Genomic DNA, 25,676 nt, shown 5'->3' on the forward strand with positions numbered 1-25,676 from the left:
AATACGCACAATATTAAGGATTAAATAAACAAAAAATTAAAGCCAAATGACTCTTAAGGGTCAACACAATGCAAAAATATTAATAAAAAAAAAACGACATATGACAATTTTAATCATGAATTTATTCGAAAATATTTGAGGGTACGATTTTGCGGCGTATTATTTCTCTGGCTCTTCGTTTTTTGACCCATTTAAAAAAGAAGATCCGTCAATATTTTGAAAACACTACAGGGTTTTATTTAGAATGGCATAGAAATGATGTGAAAAATTATTGGACTTCATATACGAATTCAGTTTCGTGTTATTTTGGTTTTACTAAAAAATTTTAAAGTGTACGAACATTTTTCAGAGCCACTGTATATTCATACATTATACATATATTGTTTTATTTATATAGATTACTAATGCAGCGGCCTAGACGATGAAAGCATGGAACTATTACTCATCAGAAATACCATTCAACTGTAAAATTTTTAAAACGCAAAGTCGTCTCATTTTTTTTCTCGTGAGCTTTTTCTCAGACTTTAGCAGATTTTTTTCAAATAGTAGTTTACAACGCACGACTACAGAATTTGAATTTTGATTATTTTATTATTGATGTGGAAGTGACTGAGGATTTCAATAGATATAAAAATAGAAATATCTGACTTGTTTTACTCAGGAAAACGATGATATCAAATAGTGCCCACCTTATTTCACACCTTTTAGTGTTCTTTTCCGGATTAAATACTCGGATTGCAGTTTTTAAAACTTTTTATTTTAATTTTAATATTTTCCGCTCGCAGTGGTGTAGCAACAACAAATCTGAGTGTGGATTTTGCATTTAAAATTTGATTGAAGTTTTGAACTGAATTTGGCTTAAATAACACTCTAACGCAGAAAGGAATTTCTGAAGATCGTTTCTTATGTTATGTCTTATCTCTAAACCAGAAAATATATATTATATGCGTGTATGTTCGTTATACAAATCCACAGTTTACGTCGGATCTTGAACAAATTTGACATCGAGGTTCTTGGGCACCCGAAAAGGAACGTAGTGGGGTTTCGAACGCTAAAAAAGTACCGAACCGTTCAAATTTTTATTTTAAGACCCGAAAATGGCGTTTTCTTATAATATGAGGGCAAAAAAATGCTCGCAAAAATTAGATCTACCGCGTTTTTTTTTTTTTTTTTGAATAGAGAATACTTTAGAGTAAAAGACTTTCATCTTGAAAATATACTGCTTTTCATTAACGTAAGGGATATCTGGACAAAAGAAAGAAAACAGAATGATTTCAAAAAAGAGAAATTATAATTACGTAGGATTTTTATCATTAAAACAAACCTTGTAATCTAACTACAATCAGTGTCCTGCTTTTATGAGTATCCTTGATGGTTACGGTCGTACTCTCTTACTGAAGAAAAAGAAGATACTGTTTAGTCAATTTTTTCCCTATCTTGTCGACTAGAACCGCAAAGCTGTTGTGGCAAGCATTTCTTACTGGCAGATTCACAAGCAATTAAATCTAGAGCCGCTATGTAGATAGGCCGACGCATCAGCTTAAGTTTAGCCATTTTGGATCGGATTTTTCATTGTTGCGTTGCTAGGGTTACCACAGCAAAGTTTTGGATTTCGCCAAATTTGCCAACAATTCACGTGCCGCTAATAATTGTTTACAGTGAACAATTACCAAACACGATAACCCGCCAGAAAAGACAACCACTCAAACACGCGCTCCGATCCAAAACTGCTAATCTTAAGCTGATGCGTCGACTCGTATATATAGGGGCCTTAGTTAAGACCAGCTCTGTAGCAAGATCATGCTCCTATGCAACCCTTTTTGCACTAACATGACAGAAATCTCAAAAGGCTGGAGAACTGATTTCAAAATTTTTGCTGGTCTTAGACCAACTCCCTCTGAGACATCCTTCTCCCCTGCCAACCACTTGTCCACTTGATGGTATCGGCGAATGAAGTTGCTCTTTTGGTTAGATATCAACAACCACGGTTGATATTTGCATTATGTGCTGCTTTGACGAACAGGTGAAACAGAAGACGGTCGCTAGGTATCGATGGATCCCTCCTTTAGAGTTGTCAGGGTATAAAAAGTTTTCAATGAGAAAGATAATTTACCCCTCATCGATTTAGTCAAAGTTTCAATTTTGAAACTTATCATAGCGGCAACCTTATGGTTGGACCATTTTTGCTTAGGAAACTTTATACCATCGGTTTTGTAATATTATTACCTACATGTTTTTATAACACTTATGTGGAAACTCGATGAAGGTAAATTACTCATTTTTGGGAACCTTTTAGCCCCTGACAACACTGACTAAGGACCGGAAAAAGGTAGACAACCTTACTTTAACGTTTTTTTTTCAGCTTTTACTCTTCATTTATGACAACAATCTTTGGAAACTCGATGAGGGTAAATTACCTCCCTCATTGAAAACCTTTATTCCCTGACAACTCTGATTAACGACCCGAAAAAGGTAGATAACCTTACTTAAGCGTTTCATTTCCATTTTTACGCTTCATTTGTGATAACGATTTTCGGAAACTCGATGAGGTTAAATTTTACTTATCTTTAGGGCATATTTGAACCCCTGGCAACTCTCTAATTAGTTCACGTGAAAGAGGTAGAAATTCTTACTTTCACGTTTTATTCACAACTTTTACTCTTCATCAATTCTATTATAACAATTTTAGGAAACTCGATAAGGGTAGGTCAAGCCTAGTGGCCCCAATGGTTCCATAGTATCAAGGTCGCAGCTTGAGTAATAATGAAAATAAAGATGGGTGAGAGCAAGAACATGGCCAATATTTTTACTCTCACGTAAAATGTGGCTAGTGTTTCAAAAAAATCTAAAATTGCTGCCACCTATGTGGCTTTTTTCAACAACAATAATGATCCTGTCATCAAAAAAGAACATCCGCCCCCGGGTGGGCTCGAACCACCAACCTTTCGGTTAACAGCCGAACGCGCTAGCCGATTGCGCCACGGAGGCTCTTCTGCACAATCATAGATGGCAGAACAAATGCGGTTAACATCTGCCAACTTGGTTCCGTCTTGAATTAGAGCTAGCCATTTGCGCCACGGAGGCTCTTGTGCGACCTTGCAGAAGCTAAAACGCAAACAGTTGTCAGATGCCAATCTGGTTCTATTTTGAAATATAGTATGAGAAATTTTTTCCCGTTATTTATGCTTTCATAATCTATTGGTTAATTTTCTTTAGAAATGTAGGATATTCCCTCTTATTTTCCCTTCAGTTTTCCCGTTTATGCTACACGATAATACACAAAATTACACTTTGTGTAACCAAAAGTATTGTGACACTTTCAATTTCAAAAGTTCACATTTTCACGAATTTCTCGAAAAATGCGAGGGAAAATATTCTGTTAGTTACACCACTCGTAACAGTTCGACATATTGCTCCAGCTATCATTTTTCAATAAAAATGAAATCAACCATTCATTTAGGGGGGCAGCAAACAAATTTAAGACACATATACACACACATTTTTTTTTTTTTTTTTATGATCCTTTACCGTATAAATACGTGTGAATAACCTATACATTTCAGAAATAAATTTGCAAACTATGTACAATATTATTCATAGATATCATAGATAATACACGAAATTACACTCTAAGTAACCAAAAGTATTGTGAAATTTTCAATTTCAAAAGTTCACATTTTCACGAATTTCTCGAGAAATACGAGGCCAAATATTCCGTTACTTACAGCTGGATATATTGCTCCAGCTATCATTTTCCAATAAAAATGAAATCAACCATTCATAGGATCAGCAAACAAATTTAAGACACATATACACACAAAAAAATTGTTTCAATCTACTTTACCGTACAAATACGTGCGAATAACCTGTACATTTCAGAAATAAATTTGCAAACTATGTACAGTATTATTCATGGATTTTTTTGCGAAAGTATCACTTTTATTTTTACGAAAAAGCCTTTATTTGAAAAATAATAAATTTCGTTCCCAGACTTTTGCTTTATAACAAGCAGAATTTACCGTCTCGGATTTCCAAACTTCCCGAAAACGTGACAGCATAAAAGAGAAGTACAATACTAAATTTTGAAATGAAAATATTGAAAATTTTATAAAATAGGAACGTTTAAAGAAATTACTTTTCACTGCGCATGCGCTAAATATAGTTTATAGCCTTTTAATAAAATGTCACACCCTAGCAGATGTGGGAGCTGACAAAAAATTCCAGTTGAATATTTTAATGTAAATCATATAATGGGGGGGGGGGCACTATTTTTTCAACTATAATTTTTTAATTTTATTTTAATTTTATTTTAATGACGTTTGAATTTAATTTTTTAAAAACTTATTTATTTATTTGTTTTTTCAGCAAATACTGAGCTGCAAAGAGATTACTAAGCAATGTTGATAACTCAAAAAAGAACAAACTACAAAATACTATTTTTTTGTCTTTTAATTTTTTACAGGCAGGATAGGAAAGTGCTCCCTTGTAGCCACTATGGGCAGAACTACGAGACATATTTTTCATGATGCACATTTCGTATTTTAATGGAATTTTGAAGCATGCAATTTTTTAATTAATTGTTTCTTTTAAAAGCCAGGGGGTGAAAGTCCCTTTCCGGCGATCGCGAACATAAACACGTGATTTATATTTTTCACGATCACGGTGTATAATGTAGTTTTTTTTTTAAAAAGTATTTTCTAGATTGTTCTCTTTATTTTTGAAATTTTATTTTAATATCAGAAAATGAGAGTGCACAATCCCACTTACAGATGTAAACGTAAGATAAATATTTTTTCGTGATAAATGTTGTAGTTCTTTAAGTATTTTGTTGCTTGTCCCTAAAACAAAATGAATGAAATAATTATTTTAAAAAATATTAAAAGTTTCCAATCGTAAAAAAATATCCCCCCCCCCTAAGCATTTTTTTTTTTTTTTTCAATTTCACTTATGTTAGGTTGGTTAAAATGGAACACCTAACGGTAAGGCAAAAAGAAGTTTGCTGCTGCCATCTGTTGTGCCTAGCGCGAAAACGAAGCAAATTGAGCTTAACAAATAATTCACGTTATTTTTTCAGGATACATTTGAAATACCTTATGTGTTGGACAAACAATGAAAAACAATTTTGAAAATTGCTATGGTAAAATCAAGATGTTCCTCGAATCAGAAATAAATCACCTAAATAATCATGGGAAAGTCATAAGGAGTATTCAATTTTACCAATCTTGTCGTGACGCCATCTACTGGTTGTAAATGGAGCTATTTGTTAAAATTCTTCATCTAGTATGAGATTTATTGCTTAATATGTGAAAAAGAAAGCACAATTCTATATATAAAAAAAAAAAAAAACGCAAAATTCCCATCTTTTGAGAACGTTTGGAAGCCCCTTGTTTGGTAACAACATTTGGTTTTGTTTTCAAGCATTAGTTTCACTTAAGGTATAAATAGGCATGAAAATGTCCACAAGAAAATTACTTTTCCATCCAATAACATTATATTTAAGGCAGGGATGCGTAACAAGGGGGCGGGTCATGGTGCAGTATTTTAAATTTTTAGAGTGTGTGTTTGAAAGTATTTTTCTCTTCATGGGGGACTCTCGCTCTTGAAGGGGCTTTGTAGTATTTGGGGAGAGGGGGGCACATTGCCTTTGAACGGGGGGGGGGGGGGGGAGTACGGGCGCTCCTAGTCAAGGGAGCTGGTTATGGATCATGGACAATGGCCTAACAATTTATTTTCCTCTTAATACTAAAAATATACATATATTTTTCTTTGTTTAATAAGTTAGCCCTGTTATTAAACAGTAGTTTCGTTTTGCCCCATGATATGGCCCAAATACATTCCGTTGTGATTTTATTGTATTCTAATTTTTATTAACGGGTTAGTATTTTTGTGTGTTTATGTATGCGTGTAGTGTTCTTCTTTGACTTTTTATCTTTTAATTTTTTTTTTAAAAACTTTTTAGGCTCCTTTACCTCTTGATCTTTTTACTGTTTGTATTGAGTTGTATTTTAACGTTCCCTGGAATTAGTTACACCGTTAAGTGCTATTTTTATACTCTCTTTGTATAAATAAAACAAACATTAGAGAAATAATAAGGAAAATTATTATAATTTTGCTGAAGTATAAGTAATCAATCTGCTTTAAAACGATAAAAGTTATCCGGTAGAATATTTCAGCTTCGAAAATGTTCACTCGGTGAACGCTACATATTATGATTGCACACAAATAATTAACGTGAAATTGTAATTCTAAAAGAGTAAAAATAAAAAATTCTTGCATGCTTACAATATTATTTTTGTTTTACGAGCAAAGTTAGATCTCAAAACTGAATTCCGAAATCTTATTGCAATTTTAATGCAAGTTCCTTTATGTAAGACTAATATCAAGAATCAATAAAAAAATATAAATTAAAAATTGAAACAAACAAACAACAACCTTAAAGCACAAGTTTTTGGAAAGAAATCACGATATTATTTCGTATTACAAACATTACAAAAAAAAAATCTCGTGGCAAAGTCTGCAATATCGTTGGAAATTTTTATTTTTAAGACGTCATTTGCTTCTACACAGGCCAGGATCTATAAATTTTGGCCCCCTCTGCAACAAAATCTGTAGGGTCCCTCCCCAGAAGCCAGCAATGTATATTTTCAATGATAATAAGTCCTAGTGCTAGGTTTCTCCAATTCGTAGGGAAGTTGAGCCCATTAAGGAGTTGGGGTCCCCTGCACTGCTGGGTCTGCGGGTACGCAGATCTAAGGCTACTATATATAGGGGCTCTACACAGATCCGGGCCTGCTTTTACGTAATGGTGTGCTTGCTTCTATCTTACTAATGGTGATATTTTTTCAATTACTATCACACGCATAAGAATGAACTTTTTCGTAAATTCTGTCATAAAACTACTGGAGTTCAAAGCTTACCTTTTTCAACTCGAGCAATAGGCACCTTGTAATATCCACTCGAGATTTATTGATAGTCTTGATAGCTACAACCATTCCCTACGAATAAACTCAAATTAAAATACATAAAATAGTAGATTTGGAGCATATCATGAAATTTATGGTCATGTTACTAAATAAAGTAAAGTAAGCTTATACGTTCTTTTCAATTAAGCATTACGAAATAAAAAAAAAATAATTAAGAAGAGCTGATCCAAAACAGGGCGTTCATTTAGTTTGTCATGAAGAAAATCAAATAGTGAGCCAGTTTTATTCTTCAAGGTATTATTGTTATGATTTCAACTACTCTGAAAAACGAGCTCGAGCAGTATAAATTCTTATCCAATTTTTGCAGAACAGCACCTCTTCCGTTTTGACGAGCTCCAATAAGGTTGAAGTCCAATTTAGCTCAGATGATGCACGATAGATGAAAGCCTCATTTAAATACATTTATTTTCTTACTGATCAGGAGCCTAATAGGCCCCGGTCCATATCCATGGATGTGAATTGAGTTGGAATGGGTACTCGCCATAATGTTAGGCCGCCCATAAAGAGATGGGTTCTTGGCAGAGACTTCGCCACTGACATTTTTAGGAAAGGTCTTTTTTTTTTTTTTAAATCAGAGGTAGTACCAAAGAGTAAGATGAATCGCGGGTCAAAATGCATATAAAATTTAATGAAACTGATTTTTTTCGCAAATGCATAATTTGATTAAACACGCGGAAAATAAACAAAAATTATGAGCCAAGAAGTATAGCTATCCTCAAAACACGCTTAGTTTACCAATACGATGTTCTCATCTTGAAAATAATTTTTGACAGTTTCTCTCCAAATTTGTAACAATATATCTTAATACCGAATGAAGATGATCGTTTATTTCAGAAGTTTCCCGACTTTAGTGTTCGATTTATGACATTGAACTTTGCAGCGGGTCACACTGATCGAGTTCACCAGCCCAATATGCACCGCGAGCAGTTGGTTGGGCACGACTGTTATACAGTCGAACCCACCAAATGGAATAACAAATTTGCCCCCCCCCCCAAAAAAAAAGGCGGGATTTTCCATTATCCGGGATCAAAATAACAAACTACACTGCTTTGGTACACTGAAAATTTATTACATTAAGCGGGATATTCTTTTAACCGATATTCCAATAAGAGACTCGATTGTACGACAAGCATGCTGGCGAAGATCTGAATCTAGAAAAGATACTCCCTGGGGCTGGGTTCGAATTTGAACCTATGAACATATACTTGAGATGCCCCCGTCATACCATTATGCCAACACTTTGACAATTCTGTACCTCAGGGCCAGACTAAGTCCAAAAATGGCGATTTTCCGTTTATTTGTGCATTGTATGTAGAATTCTATTCCGCATCGAGCCATGTGAACGTAACCATAAAAAATAAATAAATAAATAAATTTAAGAAAAAATTAATAAATTACTAGTGTTAAAACAGCGCGAGTCCAATCCTTTTACTTCGGTCATAGGAATAAGGACCCCTTCAAGAGTAATGTAGGGAACAAAGTGACCGTTTTTCCTCTCTCTTGTTAAGTAGCTATTATGTGACTTGCGTTGGTCTGACTCTGAGATACCTAATTAATAAACCGCTTTTGCTAGTATGATCACTATGCTTTTTCTGTTCCGTTTTTTTTAGACTGTATTTTCGGTTTGGTGCTTAAAACGATTTAACTATGTGAGTGATTCTATTCGTTGAATAGTTCTTCCCCCTTTCATCTAATTCAGTTTACCAACAGATACAGGGGCGAACTTGGTCCCCTATGAAGACGCCAACCATGACTCCCTATAGGCGCAAAAAAAAAAAAAAAAAAAAAAAAAAAAAGCGAAAGCGCACAGGTTTCAAAGCGGGGGGGGGGGGGGGACCGAAGTTGCACACGTTTGTGGACGCAAATAAAGTAAAATAAATTTTTTTTTAAAGGAAGAAAAAGCAAAAAAAGAATGGGAAGGAGCTCATGTTGGAGATAGCAATAAATAAAAAAAAGCAATAAAGAAAAATATAAAAGAAAAAAGGCGTACAGGTTTGAGGACGAAAAAAAAAAGGAAGGAAGAGAGGGCGTTTTTTCAAGAGCGCATAGGCAGGAGATTGCACTGACCCACAAGCCAGGCCATCCATGGGTGAGTAACTGCTACACAAAAAATAGTAAAAATAAAACATCGAAAGAACTTACTTTGTAATAACCATTTCTAACAAAGACTTGCCGGTTTATGTCAGCTATTGACAGTGCATCCGAGGGACAAGAGCTCTGAAATGTAAATTGATGAAAAAAAAAAATTAATTTTCAATCAAAACACTTTGTTATGTTTATGTACTTATTTTTGTTACATAAACAATCTCATCAAGGCCACCGGTGGCATTTTTTCTTTGTTGAATTAAAATGTAAATGTGGCAAAAACAATAAGTAATTTACTAATGTCTCCAGAAACAATTTTTCGAACGTAGACGAAAGAGTAAATTATAATTTTATTTTTCTACTTCATTTTGAGTATAAGGAAGTTTTACTAAACTGAAAGTGACAAAAAATAAAGCTAAGAATGACTGAAAATGCCATTTTTTGATATATGCAGTTAAAATTCCCTTTCGAAATTTCTAATTCGTTTATGTAAGACACTTCACTTCTGCAAATCAAAGCCAAAATTTTATCTTGTAACCATAAAATATATTAGATATGTTTTAAAGTAAAAATCAATTTTCTGTACTTTGTTACGGAGAAATGAAATAAAGGAGAAATATTTGGCATTTTATTGTAACATCAAATTTTCCGCCTGACTGAAATAGCCTTTTGCTTGAACGAAAAGTCAAGTCTTCTGGAGAATTTTACAATAAAAGAACCAACAAAGTGTCCTTCCAGCTAACAGAAAAAATATATATCCTTCATTTTGTGCCAATCTCCAGCTGGTTTTCAAAGCTGTATTCTTCTAAAGTTATTGAAGTAGTAGTTATTGTGCGGCAACTGATCTAGAAGAAATGCATCAACATGGTTTCTTTTATTACTCCTCTTATCAGGATTTTTTTTTTTTTTTTGAAAATAGACTGTGGCATTGATGGGCAATCATTCAAATGGTACTTTGTTATGAAATTTATTTCTTACGACTTTTCACCCCCACTTTATTACTTCTACTTTTTAAAAACGCTCTCAAAATGCATGGGAAAAAAAAGAGTTTCGCGGTTGTAATAACTGAAATGAAACAGTACTTCGCGGATTTCGTTTTTTTTTTTCAGCAATGTTTTACTAACATAAAACCCATTGTTTGCTAAAACCCAAGTTTTACGCTTATTAGATATTACTTTTAACCATCCATCGGTTGTGTAGTTTCAGAATTACATAAAAGGACATTTCGTAAATAAGTCAAGGAGGTCTAGGTAGTTTATTCTCCTAACGGCCTGAAATCGTCATCGTAATCGTTTTCATCGGAAGGCAACTAACATGAAAGAATGCATGTGCTCTTTTATTGCTCCTTTCATCCCACGATCACAGATTCATTTCCTTTAGAAGTAGACTGTGATCTCGATGAGTAAACATACCAATGGCAAAAGGGAAAGCATTGTGAATTGGGGAAGGTAAATCGCGTTGCAAACTACTGAACGCGTTTTCTGGAGCAATTATTCCCTTCATCTATGCAAAGTAAGGTTACGCGTTATTAGAAGCAACGGATTTTTATGCTGAAAAGTAAACTATACTATTTCGGGATATTCAGGAAAGCACAAATTTTCTGGCATTTGTCTAGTGGGGATGTGATGGTCAGAAACGAACGGGACTAAGAGACCGATTTCAAATTTAAAAAGAACGCTTGTTGTTTTTAACGATGATACTTATTTTGCAGTCCCCTCTCTTTTATTTAAATATTTTTATATTTATTTAATTTTTTTAAATGACTTTGGATGTAACTGTCATTTTATATAGCATTCAATATATGATGCGGTGAGAAGCAATTGGATGTAAGTGGACATTTTCTAGTTTTGAGTAAAACGCGTTTAAAGATAACATCTGAGGCAGGCTATCATTGAAAAGTTTTTCTAAATCATGCTGTATAACAGAACCCTACCAGGGCTACTAGTACCATATCCAGCCCCAAGACAGAGGATAGGTTAAACTATAATTTGTATAGGTTATTTCTAAACTTTCAATTTTGCCACTTACATCCCTTTGCTTCTCACTGCCTCATGTGTGTGTGTATATATATATATATATATATATATATATATATATATATATATATATACTGTTACCACACTTTGAGAAAAGATATTTCTATTTCGGAATAATGATTTTTTTTCCCATAAGATCATATCTGTTTTTTTTTTAAATATATATTATATTTATTTCACACTAAAAATGTTTTATGGGGCAACATTCGGTGATTTTTTTAAAGAATTTTTCTGACGCCCCATTTCACTTTTTTTTTTAGTAAATAAAATTTAACTAGCCAATTTTGAACCATGTTGGAATCAAACCTCCGACTTCTGGAATGGATAACAGATGCCATGTCTTATCTCACAGCCACTCGGTTACCAAGAAATATCTTTAAAAATGTTTTATATTTCATTTATAGACCTAAACCTAAGAAAAATATGTTTTAATTAAGTTCTTATCGGCATATTTTTTAAATCCTGGGTAATAATTTTAAATGATTTCCGTTAAAAGAATAGGGTAAGGTCACCCGTAACAGACAAGGGTCCAGTAACAGACATTCATAAGTTAGGCTTTAAATAATTTTAGGCAGGCGAAACTGATGTTGCTGTGCAGCATCAGTTTCACATCATCAGGTTCAGATGAATAACGGTGCAATCATCTAGTGTTTTAGGGTGAATTTTATGAGCCAGTTGGTACTTACAAGGCAGTGGTGGAAGGTTATGAAACAATCACCACGAGGTCAGCTGGTGTTTTATGTTTATTTCAATTTCAAGAGTTTTTGTTCTAAAAATAAAGAACTTTTGCACTTTGAAGAGAAAAGCGGAATTTTATCTATTACTTATCCTTTCTCCATCCTGTCTGTTGCTGGGTATCATCCGATTTTTCGGTGTCTGTTACTGGGAGTCGGACCTTTTTTCCGAAATTGAGTAAATAGAAATGGAATTAACTAACTCTGAGGTTCCAGAAACAGCCAAGCTCTAGATGATATGCAGTTGCACGAGAGAAAAATAGTTTTAAAAGTCTAAATACATTAAAAGGCTCAGAAAATTGAGTTAACCTGATATCGATGTCTTAAGCATGTTTTGGAGTGATGCCGTTACCCTATTACTGATTCAATGAAATATTTTTAGTGTGCGTGATTAAATCTCGTAAGCAGGTCACTTGCAACTTTTTTAAATGAACGAAATTGTTCAAATGAACGAGTTCAATGAACGGGTTGAAAAAATAAACAATCCTCTGATGGGCGCGGATCATTAAAAAGAACGACATTGCATATCTCTACTGCCTACTCAAAGGCAAGACAGAAAAAGAAAAAAACCGGAAACCTTCTTACAAAAAATTAAACCGGTCTTATTCTGGCAATTTGTAATAAGTTTATGTCTCTGATGTTTTCTTTTTCTTAATGCTATATTTGGATCATTTCGTTCAGATTCTAAATCTCGTATCGCTCACAATTCCCCCCATTTTTTTTAGCCGAAAAGATGAAGGGAAAAATAAAAAAGTTTCGCACAAACTTAAAAAAACCTTCATTAGTTAAGTTTCTGCAACTTTTAATGCCGACCTTGTAAATAAGTCATATTTTGTGAGAAAAAATCGCAAAAGAAATTCGTATGCATAATACCAATAACTGCTCCGGGCGTACATACTGTCGTGGGAAGGTAAGAGGCAGTATCTGCAGAAAGGAAGAAATGCACTTTCGATTCAGTACTAACCATAAAGAAATGCTGGAATTTGCTTTTTTCTTTCTTGCTTCATTTGCAGCGGAAACCAAATAAGCAATCTTGTAAAATAAAGCTGAAGAATAGATGACAAAAAAGAAAAGAAAAGAAAAAGAAAAAAAGAAGAAGAAGAAAAAAGAAAGAAAAAATGAAATCGAGAAATATTTAAAGCCAATATTTGGAAAAGTTGCCTAAAGAAAAACGAGAAATTTGCAGATACTGCCTTTTACCTTCCGACTGCAGCAAACGTGAGGTAATATGAATGAATTCTCAGTGATAAAAACCACTTTAAATATGAAAACATCCTTGAAATTTGATGTATTATTCTATACAACTTTATGGAAAGGGCGAATAATATGACTTTTAATGTCAAATAATTAAGCTAAATAAAAAAAAAGTATACAATTTTATGGAAAGGACGAATAGTATGACTTTTAACGTCAAATAATTAAGCTAAATAATAATAATAATATTAATAAAAGGAACACATACAGTTTCATGGCAAAGACGAATAATAGGAATTTCAATGCCAAATAATCAAGCAAAATCAAATTAGCTATATATCGCTGGGTAATGCTAAACTTATCGAAAAAGAAAAGCAAAAACAAATGCTCATTTCAAATTACAATGACTAATTCAATAAAGTAAAACAAGCTGGGATCGAGTTCGTAATCAAATAAGGAATAAGTTGGAAAACTAGTCTAATCAAGATTAATGGCTTCCGGTTAAGAAGTTGAGAGCGTTTAATTAACTTTATGGGGGCTCGAAAAGGCATCGCGGCACAGTTTAAGCTGCATTTTTTTTTTGCTCAAACTACCGTTGACTTTATGGAATCTGTTTTAGCTAAGCGGATTAGAAACTATTGGAAACTCAAGCTATGTGTTCTGAAAATGATTTGAAATACTTTACAAGAAGATATGCATTGTATTCAAGGACGGATCCAGAAATTTCTCAAGGAGGAGGCGACAGTTTTTTTTTTTTAACATTACCTCTTACTATTTACCTGATTTACACCTGCCTGCATCATTTCATTTGGGCTGCCACATTATTTTTATTAAAAAAAAAAAAAAAAAAAAAAAAACTAAAATAAAAAATATTTAGCCAAGGCGGTCCCCGAACCTATTCCTTTCTTTTTCTTTTCCATTGAAAGAGTTTTATAAAATTGTCTTTTAGAAATTCAATTTCGTGACAACTCCGGGGGAATGTTTCACAATCCTCTCTACCTAACGTCATCGAAGGTCTTCTAAAAAGTGCGCTTTTTGAAACTTCAGTCTCGAAAAATTACTGGATGAAAGTCACTTAACCCATTCTTTCGTCTAACACTACCTGAGATGTATACAATAGTGTCTTTAAAACTTAATTTTTTTAGAAATGCTCCGGGGAAGGACTTCAAACGTCTTTTGAGACGTTTGAAGGCCTTCCCCGGAGCATTTCAAGACAATCTAATAGATCCATCTAACATTCAAGACAATCTAACATCTCGAAAGATTGTCTAAAATTGCCTTTTTGAAACTGCAATTCCGAAAAGTCTCCGAGAGGGAGACTCGAACACTTAAAGATGCCCTATATTTTTGTTTTAGGATTTCAATTCGGAAAAATTGCCGGTGCAGGATTCCTCAAGGGAGGAGCGATCGTCCCCATCGCCCCTCCCTTGTATCCGTTCTTGATTGTGTTATGCACTAAATATATTTTATGACTTTGACAATATTTTACTGGTGTTAATTAACATTCTAAAGCTATGAATAAACTCTGAAAATTAGATTTAAAGACGAGGATGCAATATGAGAAACACACATGTAGCAAGAAAATTTTTAAAGATCCTTTAAAACCGGGCTGAATAAATATGGTGTTTTTCTCCCTGCAGAGATGAAGCGCTCTGAAAAGTTGTGCTATAGTTAGCAGGGTGGTTCAAAAAAATCGATTTTTTTAAAATTTCGGAATCGTGTTGCCTCTCAAAAGTTATAGTTTCATATCCTCAATTGGAAAAAAGATATATATAAAAAAAAAAAAACTGAGTTGATATTTTCAGTTCGCGCAAAAGGCAGAAAGTTTGAAAAAAATGTTAAAAACTGAATTTTTCAAAAATTAAACAGAAAAGAAATTCTAATTTCTGTAGTGCAACAACTAGAAATTATCCGTATATAGCGTAGTTTTAACCTAAAAAACTGTTTTATAGCTTTTACATGCGATCTTTAGTTCGCGCATAGCGTTGAATTGGGCTAAAATCGCCTAAAATTTGAAAATTACGTATGCAAGACTAAAGGTCTTATGTAAAAGCTATAAAATACTTTTTTTTTACTTTCAAACTGCGCTATATACTGATACTTTACGGTTGTTGCACCACAAAAATTAGAGAAAACATGATTTTTAAATTTTTGAAAAATTCAATTTTTAACGTATTTATTAAAATTTTCTGCCTCATGCGCGAATTGAAGATGTTAACTCAGATTTTGTTTTCTCCCAAAATGAGAATATCAAACTACATTTTTTGAGAGGTAACGCGATCTGAACTAAAAAACATCGGATTTTTTCGAACCTCCCTAATTGTTAGGTGTCAAAACACATCAGTACTCTCTAGTCTATTACCGCTATGCTAGTCCTGTTCAAACTTTGACGTGAACCAGATCGTCTTTTCATTCCTTGCTTTGTACTAACTATATCTTCCCATCTGATTTTCCATGTCATGGACGCCAATTCTGCTTCCAGCTGAAAATGTCTAAGAAAGAAATCACAAGCAAATGAATACATTAAAATACAGGGTGATTGTAATTAAAGTTACGATTTAAAAAAAACGCTATAATTTGAAACCAAAGTTCAGAATAATTTAACGTTTAACCAGAACAGTCGTGAATCCGTGAGCCTTGGTTCGTGAACGAGAAGAATAGTTCTAAATCTGCCAATAGATGGCACTGTCAGAGTAATGTAAGAGGAAAAGCCTTCTAAAAGGATTCGTTCAACACGGAAATGTTGTTAGTCGAATAGAAGACTCTTAGAGTTTCATGAAAAATATATAATAGACGAAACTACGTGTTACAGAAAAAACAATGATAATGGCAAGAAACAATGAGGAGCTTATGAAGCAATTTACAGATTATTAATGCACAAGTTGTTCAATGTGTCCCTTAAACATGAGATTAATGTTTTTCATGACGTATTTTGTAGTTTTTGAATAGTATTTTGTAGTTGTTGACTACTTGTTTAATTAATTATATTTGTTTTGTTTTTTAAACCAAAGGGTGTGAAAATGCACCCCCTTGCTCCCCCCTACCATAAGGCGTGGACAGAAACAAGAGATTAATAATTTTTGTGATTTCTTTTGCAGGTTTTGAAAATATTTTGCAGTTAGTCCGTTCTTATTAATTAAATTCTCATTAATTAACTAATTAAATTGCAACCGCTTGCACTCCCTGCAGGCATTTATAGACATAAACATGATTTAATTATTTTTCGTGGTGCACTTTAAAGTTTAATTATTTTGCAGTCTGTCATTCAAAAAAAAAAAAAAAAAAGAAAAAAAAATTATTTAATGTAAATAATACTTGTTTTTTTTTAATATTTAAGAAATATCAAATTCATGATCTTTTTAAATTGAAAAAAAAAAAAAAAAAAACTCGGAGAAGGATGCAAGTTTACCCGTGGCTTTTGAATGATAGGGTCTGGTGGGGGAAAGTGGTCAATGGGGTAAAGTGGTCATAATTCAAATAAATGGCTATACCTTAGAAATAAATGTTCGAATGAATGTGAAAATTTTATTTTAGACTAGTGCAGTTAGAAACTACATTTTTAATACAAAATTTTACAACTGGCAAAATTTTATTTGGTAAAAAAAAAAATATTTTGAGTGATTATGAATTTTTTAAAAATATAAACACCTTTTTTAACTTTCTTGGGAAATTTTGTTTGTTAGAATTATGAACAGATTGACTGCGCAGGAAGCTTCCTATATGTCTCAAGAACTCATACTCATTAGCAGTTAGCTGAATCTATTTTGAATAATTTTTTAGAACAATTTTAGTAAGATGGGGTAAAGTGGTCATAATATTAGGCATAACGAATATTGTTCTTTTAAAATCACTTAATCTTTAAGTATAAGGCAGGTATAAATTAAATATTAATTTCACTTAATATGTATTGTTTTTACAGTTAACAAGGTTAAATATATGAGTATATGCGCATGCATACGCATATACTCGTGTAGGCACGTATATATTTGTATTCACATAAATGCACCAATAAACACGTATTTGGGTATCTCGTAGTATTTTTTATCTATACAGATATATATTCGACTATACACGTATATACCCGCTTATACTCGTACATATACGAACAATTATGTACTCAGGTAGACACGACGTATATACACGTACGTACTCGAGCTGACACTTACATACTAGCATATGATATACATGTATGCAGGGTGAGTTTAAACTCTTGGGCAAATTTTTAAAATGTGTTAGAGACAGTGGCGTAGCTAGACCCGACTTTCGGGGGGGGGGTTACTTCTTTTATATATATATATATATATATATATATATATATATATATATATATATATATATTATATATATATATATATAATATATATATATATATAATATATATATATATATATATATATATATATATATATATATATATATATATATATATAATATATATATATATATATATATGTATATATATATATATATAATATATATATATATATATATATATATATATATATATATAATATATATATATATATATATATATATATATATATATATATATATATATATATATATATACTTATACTATATTTCCTTTTCTTCTTTTTTTTTTCTTTCACTTCTCTCTTCTTTTTTCTCTTTTTTTTTTTTTGAGACTAACTTTTCGGGGGGGGGGGGGTTTTGTCCCCAAAACCCCCCCCTTAGCTACGCCCCTGGTTAGAGAGGAGGATAAGAAGCAAAAATCATAAGAAACATATGGCCAGAAACTCAACGCCGACGCGCTACATGCACGCAAAGCCAGAAACTAATGAATGCAAAACAGGTCACAAATTTATTACAAAAAAGACAATTTTACACAACGACTTAAGAAAGTTTTAAAGTGATTGATTAAACTTGCGGCCGGCATCTGTAATACATGCGTCGCAATCACTCTGTTGCAATTACGAGACTCTTGAAAAACTTTCATGAGTCGCTGCGCCTTTGTTGCGATGCGTGTATTAGAACTACTACTGGCCTTGCTTTTTGACAACTATCTAAATATTTCTTAAGAACTAAAATGTCGGGTAAAATCATCCTTGTGTAACAAATTTGTGACCTGTTTTCATTCCATCGATTTCTGGCTTTGTGTGCATGTAGCGCGTCAACGACCATAAGTTCCTTGTGATTCTTTGCTTTTTATCCTCCCCTTTCACACCACTTAGATTTTGCCCAAGATCTTGGATTCGCTATGTAGGCATACATGTATATTAGCGGATATACTCGTAGATATACGTGGATACATGTACTGGTGTTAACACGTAAATGTACGCATATACGTCTAACAAGTATAGAATCGTGTTTACGCGTAAGCATACGTATATACCCTTGCTTCCACATATATATACGTGAGTAGACACGTACCAAACACGCACTGGATATATCCACGAATTAACTCGTGTATACCCGTATATGTGTGTAAGTACACTACTGGTCGTTAAAATTGCTACACCAAGAAGGAATAGTCTGAATGAAACAAAATTTTGCACACGTGATGGCAACATTAACACTAGAAAACGATTACAAAATGAAAGCAAAATGATGATTTGTTACTGGAAAAATCTCACATGAATGGAGGTTTAAGGACCCTGTTGCGCCATCTCTAGTTGGAATTTAAAAACTGGAATTTAAGAACGGTCGAGCATTGAGGTACAGCAGTTTCGTACGATGTCTTACGTCTTCTCGTACCACAGTTGCTGTAAACGCGCCACTAATTTGATCAAACTTACAGGCTGTCCAATTTACCGTCTCAAGTGATCCCAGATATGCTCAATTTGTGACAAGTCACTAATCGCAGACCAAAGCATCACGCAGACCAGAGAAAGTGATAATGCGGGAGAAGAAATCCCTTTACACCCTTGCTGTGTTTGACCGAGCATTGTCATGTTAAAAAATGGTTCCTGGGAGCCCCGTCGTGAGTGCTAACACGTATGAGTTTGATCGAATGAGTGGCATGTTTACAGCAACTGTGGTAGGAGATGACACAGGATATCGTAGGAGTCTGTTATGTCTCAATGCCCGATTGTTTCGCTTCAAGTACATCGTACATTCACGCTAGAGGTAGCTTAACAGGGTACATAAACCTCCATTTATTCGAGATTTTTCTAACCATAAATGATCAATTTGCTTTAATTTTGTAATCACTTTTTAATGTCAATTTTACTATCACGTGTGTAAAATTTAGCTTCATTCTGGCAATTTCTTCTTGGTGTAGCAATTTTAATGGCCAGTAGTGTATCTATGTACACTTATATATGCGTATATACGTCGACTATACACGTATATACTCAGAAACTCAGGTATGCACGTATATACTCGAGATACATGTGCAAACACGCAAATGATGTTCGTTTTGCGCGTATATACTCGCATATACGCGTAACTCGTATATACTCGTATATACTCGTGTAGACACGTATCCACTCCTGTAAGCAATCACGTATACATGCTTATATGCTCGTGTATACACGAATATACTTGAGTAGGCACATGCATGCATGTATCTGATGTATACATGTATTTATTCATATATGAACATGTTTACTCTTGCTTACACGACACGTATATACTCGTGCATACCCGTATATACTCGTACATATACTTGTTACTATAAAAATAACCGAAATATACAAATAATAGGGTTATTTGTAACAGTTTTGCAGCTGTTTTTAACTATGACCACTTTACCCCATGCTATGACCACTTTCCCCCACCCCATGGGGTAAAGTGGTCATAAATACAAAGGGAAATGAAAATGTTATAAAACTACTTAAATCAATATTTTTTTTCCTGAAATTCAATGTACGTGTTCTTTAATAATGCAATGTAAAATAATAACAAAAAAAGTTGAAGTATTTAAAGAATTTATTGTACTTATTATCCACCTAAGTTGAAAAAATACGATTTTATGACCACTTTTACCCCACCAGACCCAACTATGCGTAGCAGAGAACATACTGCCTGGTTACGTTAGTGATGGAATTGACAAGCAGCCAATTGAGATGATCGACCTGAATGAAGGAGAAAAGGAAAAGTGCACGTTTCGTTCATTTCAATGTAAATCTGCTTAATTTAGAAGCTCCCACGCATCTGCAAAAGCTAACATCCTGCAAGCAAATAGATGAGTTCATTTCCATCAGCAAACCTGAAGTTCGACTTTCCATCTTGTCGGTGGTCACACAGTGCGTTGGGTTTTGTAGCTCTTAGGAGAACGCGCGTAGCTTCAGTGTAAATATTAAATAAGAAAATTTTAGCTTTGTTTTGGTTAAAAAACACGAGTATTTTAAGTTTGCAAATCTGAATGGTTTTTTGGGGATTCTTGAAAAAATGTCCCGTGCATAACGCTAAGTTTTTTATTTATTCTGGAAGCTATTAATTAAGTATGGGATTAACTGTTATGCGTTGGTAGTATATTAAAGCTTGTATTATTTCTCAACAGAATTATTTTTTAAGGCTTTGGTTAGCTAGAAAAAAAAAAAAAAAAAACTTGGCGTTGCGCACGGGACATTTTCTTCGAGAATCGCCCTTTTGTTTTTTAAACTCCTACGCAACCGTGAGCAGTTTCAGTTTTTTAAATGATGTCCTGAACGCTTTTCGCTTCTCGAATGAGACCTTTTATAATTTAAGTTTCAGGATAGATAATGTAAAAAACTTAAATTTACCATACAGAAAATTTAATTTTTTCTTGTTCTAAAGTATAATATGAAAACAGTATGCTTCTACACTGTTAAAACCAGGAGTGCCACAGGGGTAAAGAATTTCCCCCTAGGGTGAAAAAACGGTGCCTCAGGGTGCAACGGAGGCTAGGAAGTGTCGTTAAGGTGCTTTTGGTTCCTCAGTGGGTGAACGACGTTAACAAAAGTGCTAAAAGACCATTCGATAGGAGAGCGACTCCTTGCGCATGCGCTCTGACTTATCGGCCTACGACAACTTCAGTTTGAATGGTGAACGAAGGAAGTTGCAACAAAATTTACTTTCACATTGAACGAAGTACAAAACTGAAAATTTCGTGGATTAATCTTCGAAATCTCGGGTAAGTAAAGGCATTTAGCTCTTAGAGCTATCGAACATATTTAAAGTGATTAATGTATGTTGACAACTGCTTATTGTTCCGTTTACCTTATTAAATATTTAATATCTTGCTATTTATATCCTGCAAAACTGTTACCTAAAACTATCTATCAGTACTATCTTGAACAACAACAACATTAAAAATAAAAAGTTTAATTCAGCTGATAATTGAATAGCTAATTCCGGAATAAAAATGCATCGACGTGAGCAGCCTATATACCAATGTCTATTTCTTCTCAATGAAATAACTACTTAGTGGAAACGAACAGAGCAGCAAAGACGGGGGAAAAAAACGCGTTAAAAGAAATCTCTCTCACGCAGTGTTTGACTCATGAGTTTCACATCGTGTTTTGGTTAACGTATCTTTCTTAGGCGTTATTGCATGAAGCGAATGTAGTTATCTACTCGTTTTTATTTTTAATCTGACGGAAAACTTGACATTGGAAAGAAGGGCTTTTAAATTAGAATTTATCTTGTACGCATAAGGATACTCAAACATCGAATCTTATAATAAGTATGATATGTTACACTCGATTAAAATTTTAAACGTTTATGAAACGCTGTTATTTTCCCATGATTCTAATCTAACGTTACCTAATATTTCTGGTTGTTCCGGCAAATGATTGATAAATACCTTCCCTGTTCATTTTCGGTACGGATCATGCAGTAAAAGCTATCAACAACATATTATTTACTGAGCAATCCAAGTGTGAATATAAGACAGTTAGTGCACGAACAGATAAATTAAAGTCATGAACACTTCTAAACTATGTTCGAAAGTTTAAATGTGATCAAATGCCTTCGTATATATAAATCAAAATAAATAAAACACAATTGTATTCAAAAACGCACATAACACGGGGGGGGGGGGGATCCCTATAGGAAGCAGTAAAGTTGCCATTTTTCTCACCTAGGGTACCATCTTTCACCTACGGTGCACGTTGGGGGAAGGGAGTCCGTTTTTCACCCTTGCTAAGGGTGCAATTTCGGCTCTCTATCGGGTGCCAACAGAGAATGTAAGAAACTTTAATGTATCATACAAAAATTTTTTTATTGTACTATCATAAGACAAAATATGAATACTTTTAGTTTCTGCAGTTGGTTTTAGTTACAAAGAGAGATATTAATTACAGTTTTTGAGCCAAAATACAATATTTCTTTCTTTCTCACAGGAACTTGAGGTCCCTCTTCACTATTTAACCATAAAATCATATGAGGAGTGTCTCTCCCAACAAACATTGAAATTTCCACTTGATTAAAAATTCCAGCTTTGAATTCAGATTTCTATTTTCTCTAGCGAGCTTGATTAATTTATCAAATGAAAATGTGAACGGATATAGCTTATTAAAGAATAATTTATAATCTCATACTTGTACTATGGATGAAGCTTAAACCGTAAAAAGGTCCAGAACAACGTTTTCATCGAATATTTCACAACTCAGAAAACTACTTTAAAATATGAAATACATAAATGCATTGTAATCCCTTAACGTAAATTTTAGTATCAATATTTAACTGTGCATATTCCACTTTTAAATCAGTAGTAGCGGATTGGGATAAAGTCTCACCACACACTGATGAGAGAATTAATATAAAGTTTAAAACTGTAATCGGTTTTCACATTTAAACTTCGTATACAAATTTGATATTTTTCCAAAACGTCGTATTATTCCACAACGCAGTAAGCCATTTTACGACATTCGCTTCAGTGAAAGAAGCCAAGAGAATAAAATGAATTGGTATTCATTTCAAAAATAAGGTCCCTTTGGCCTTAAGCGCATGCATTTCCTTTCAATTCCATTGTTGATGGAAATTCATTTTGTTCTGTCAATTCATGCTTTGGAAAAATGGCGAACATTTTGCTTTAATTAATTCTGCTCTGAAGAGAGAGAATGTAAGAGAATTAAATAAAACGATATTTATACTGTAAGACAATAAAATAACACAGATGCTACAAGATTAAATGCAAACTTCATTTGGGAAAACATTCTTTGAGATTAAAGATTAATACAATGTTATTTTTTCCTATTATTTTTCATCATCGTCGATGAAACCTGCCTAGCAGATACCTGTTTTTTTTTTTGTTTTTTTTTTCAACGAAATATTTGTAGCATATACATCTGTATTTTGCCATAAACTGCGAATAGGAGCAAAGTAATGTAAACAGCGGGAGATAAAAATGCTTTTTTGCAATGAATTTTAAAATTATTTATTCACTATTGGTTAGTTTCATTAAGCAAGCTTTTACTTGGTTGATAAGATTAGAAAGGCCTAAATGTCATTAAATGTATACTTCTCTATCCCTAAGGATCTATGGTGCACACAGGAATTTTTTACTCCTTCTACTACTATTATCATTAGTAGTAGTAGTACTAGAAACTACTACCAATACTATATTACTACTACTAGTACTACTAATAAATAGTAATAGTAGTAGAAATTACAACAACAACATCACAAAAGCAAATATTAAAAATCAGAATGAATGAAATAAGTTGAAACATAAAATGTCATATTTAAGTAAAATTCAATACAAAACAATAAGTAATATGTTACCACGTATAACATACAACTCAGCACAAATCAACAAGAGAGTCTAAAAACAAAAAGACTTAATTGTGACTTACCTGTATATGAAAAAGGACATGATGATGAAAACAATAACAACTCCAGTTAGAACAGAAGAGACAATGACATATTGTGGGAAGAGCTCTAGAAATATGTAAATATTAATAACACGTAAATAAAGTACAACCAGCTGCAAACAGTAACAACAGGAATGCAGAATTAGAACTTTTCAGCATGTAGCTCTAATGTGGAAAAGAAGTGAAAACAAGCGACTAAATACTTCAAGATAAATAAATAACTTTGTTCCAAACTGTTGCGGCTTTGACACTTCATTATCCGAGGAATTCACACACTGTATGCATTCTTAATGATATTTATTATACATTTATTCCGAAAATAGTTGTTTTTGGTTGTCAGTTATTATGTTTACGATTGTGGTGAATTTTTGTGAATTTATTGTGCTACCACATTTAAAGGTCAGAAGGAGCATCTTGAATTTTGATCATAAAGTTATTTGAGAGATATCTTTTCTCTCTCTATCTCTTTTTTGACGCCACATTTGCTTGGAGTAGGAAAATATGTTAGTTTTTTCTCAACTTACAAGATAAGGTAACCACAAGTCATTTTAGGTAATGTAAATTATAAAATCTAAATACGGTACCATATCGTTTTCCGAACTAACCAGGACCAAAGGTAATCTAAATAAACGAAAATACGGATAACCCGGTAGTATATGGATACTAAGCAAAACAAATCGTTAAATAAATAGACCTATCACACATCGCGGGAAAAAACATATTTTGTAACAAACGAACTGATGTGTGCCTCACATGACTTCCTTTAACTCAAATTTAATATAATTTTCCCATTATTTGCAATTTTAATGTGATTCAATAGTTTACTCTCTAAATATCACCAACAGTGGCCAAATTGAAACCAGATTTAAATAAATAAATCGCCAAATTTGTCGCCAAGTTGGTGACAAAACTTAGTGACCAAAAGACTGGCGATATATCGCCAAGTGTCCGCCAAATTGTAACGCCACTTGAGTTTACATCGAGATTAACAATGATTTTCCCCCGAAAAGGGGGAAGAGACCCCCTTAGAAACACCCAAATGCTACCAAAAGGGGAGGTGCACAACTAGACCCCACTCGGTGTCTACGTACCAAATTTCCACTTTCTAGGACATACCGTTCTTGAGTCATGCGACATACATACGCACATACATATGTACATACAGACGTCACAAGAAAACTCATTGTAACTAACTCGGGAATCGTCAAACTGGATATTTCGCGTGTCTATACATTTTTAGGCACTTATCCACGTGTGGTCGAGTCGAAAAAAAAAAAAAACTCAACAGTCATTTGGGGATGAGCAAACAGGGAATTAAGGTCGATTTTCGAGTGAAAAGTTTTTCGCGAATGCAATACTTGCTTTTTTTGAAAAAGGAAGTAAAAAAATAATTCATACAATACACCGCCAGCTCAGTCATTCCATCCGACGACTGCAGTTTCGTGCTTATTAGCACTCATCAGCCCGGCATAGGAAGTGGCTGAGCTAGAGGTGGAAAACCTCTTAGGGAAGCCAAGGAAGTCATTATAATTGTTTACAATGCATTAAAAATACCAAAATTAAAAATACCAAAAAAAAAAAAATCAAAGCATTTCTTAACAAAGAATTGGTCACTGTGTTCTGGTTTAAACATGTGTGGAGGTTAAATAAAAGCAACGCGATAGATAGAAAAATTTAAAAGTGAATGAAAAGCATACTTATAGTTTCTTTCCTGCTATCAAATCATCAAATTGTCTGTGTGACCATGACTTTTTTAAAGCTTATAAATTTCATCCGGATAATCCGCAGATCCGGATAAATGAGGAACGGTCGAATGAGGTTTACTTACACAACAATTACTGCATCTATTTTTCTTTAAAGTTTCACTTTTTTGCCATGCTTGTGGAATGTAGCTGAGCCCAA

At 33.4% G+C, this 25,676-nt stretch overlaps 1 protein-coding gene and 1 non-coding gene across 2 annotated transcripts in view; both read right to left on the bottom strand.

Moving 5' to 3' along the window:
* The window catches only part of LOC129222846 (atrial natriuretic peptide receptor 1-like), a 185,222-nt gene that overhangs the window by 97,445 nt on the left and 62,101 nt on the right, over positions 1-25,676 (bottom strand). Inside the window, exons 6-9 of the mRNA XM_054857398.1 lie at positions 23,757-23,841; positions 15,395-15,524; positions 9,126-9,200; positions 6,918-6,995 (exon numbers count right to left, since the gene is read on the bottom strand). Coding sequence (XP_054713373.1) covers positions 6,918-6,995; positions 9,126-9,200; positions 15,395-15,524; positions 23,757-23,841 — 368 coding nt within the window. The remainder of the gene's footprint in view (positions 1-6,917; positions 6,996-9,125; positions 9,201-15,394; positions 15,525-23,756; positions 23,842-25,676) is intronic.
* Positions 2,915-2,988, bottom strand: Trnan-guu (transfer RNA asparagine (anticodon GUU)). Its single transcript has one exon. It is a non-coding gene; the product is annotated as a tRNA-Asn (tRNA).

This window comes from Uloborus diversus, chromosome 5, assembly GCF_026930045.1.
Source record: "Uloborus diversus isolate 005 chromosome 5, Udiv.v.3.1, whole genome shotgun sequence".
In the NCBI taxonomy this organism is placed as follows: Eukaryota; Metazoa; Arthropoda; class Arachnida; order Araneae; family Uloboridae; genus Uloborus; species Uloborus diversus.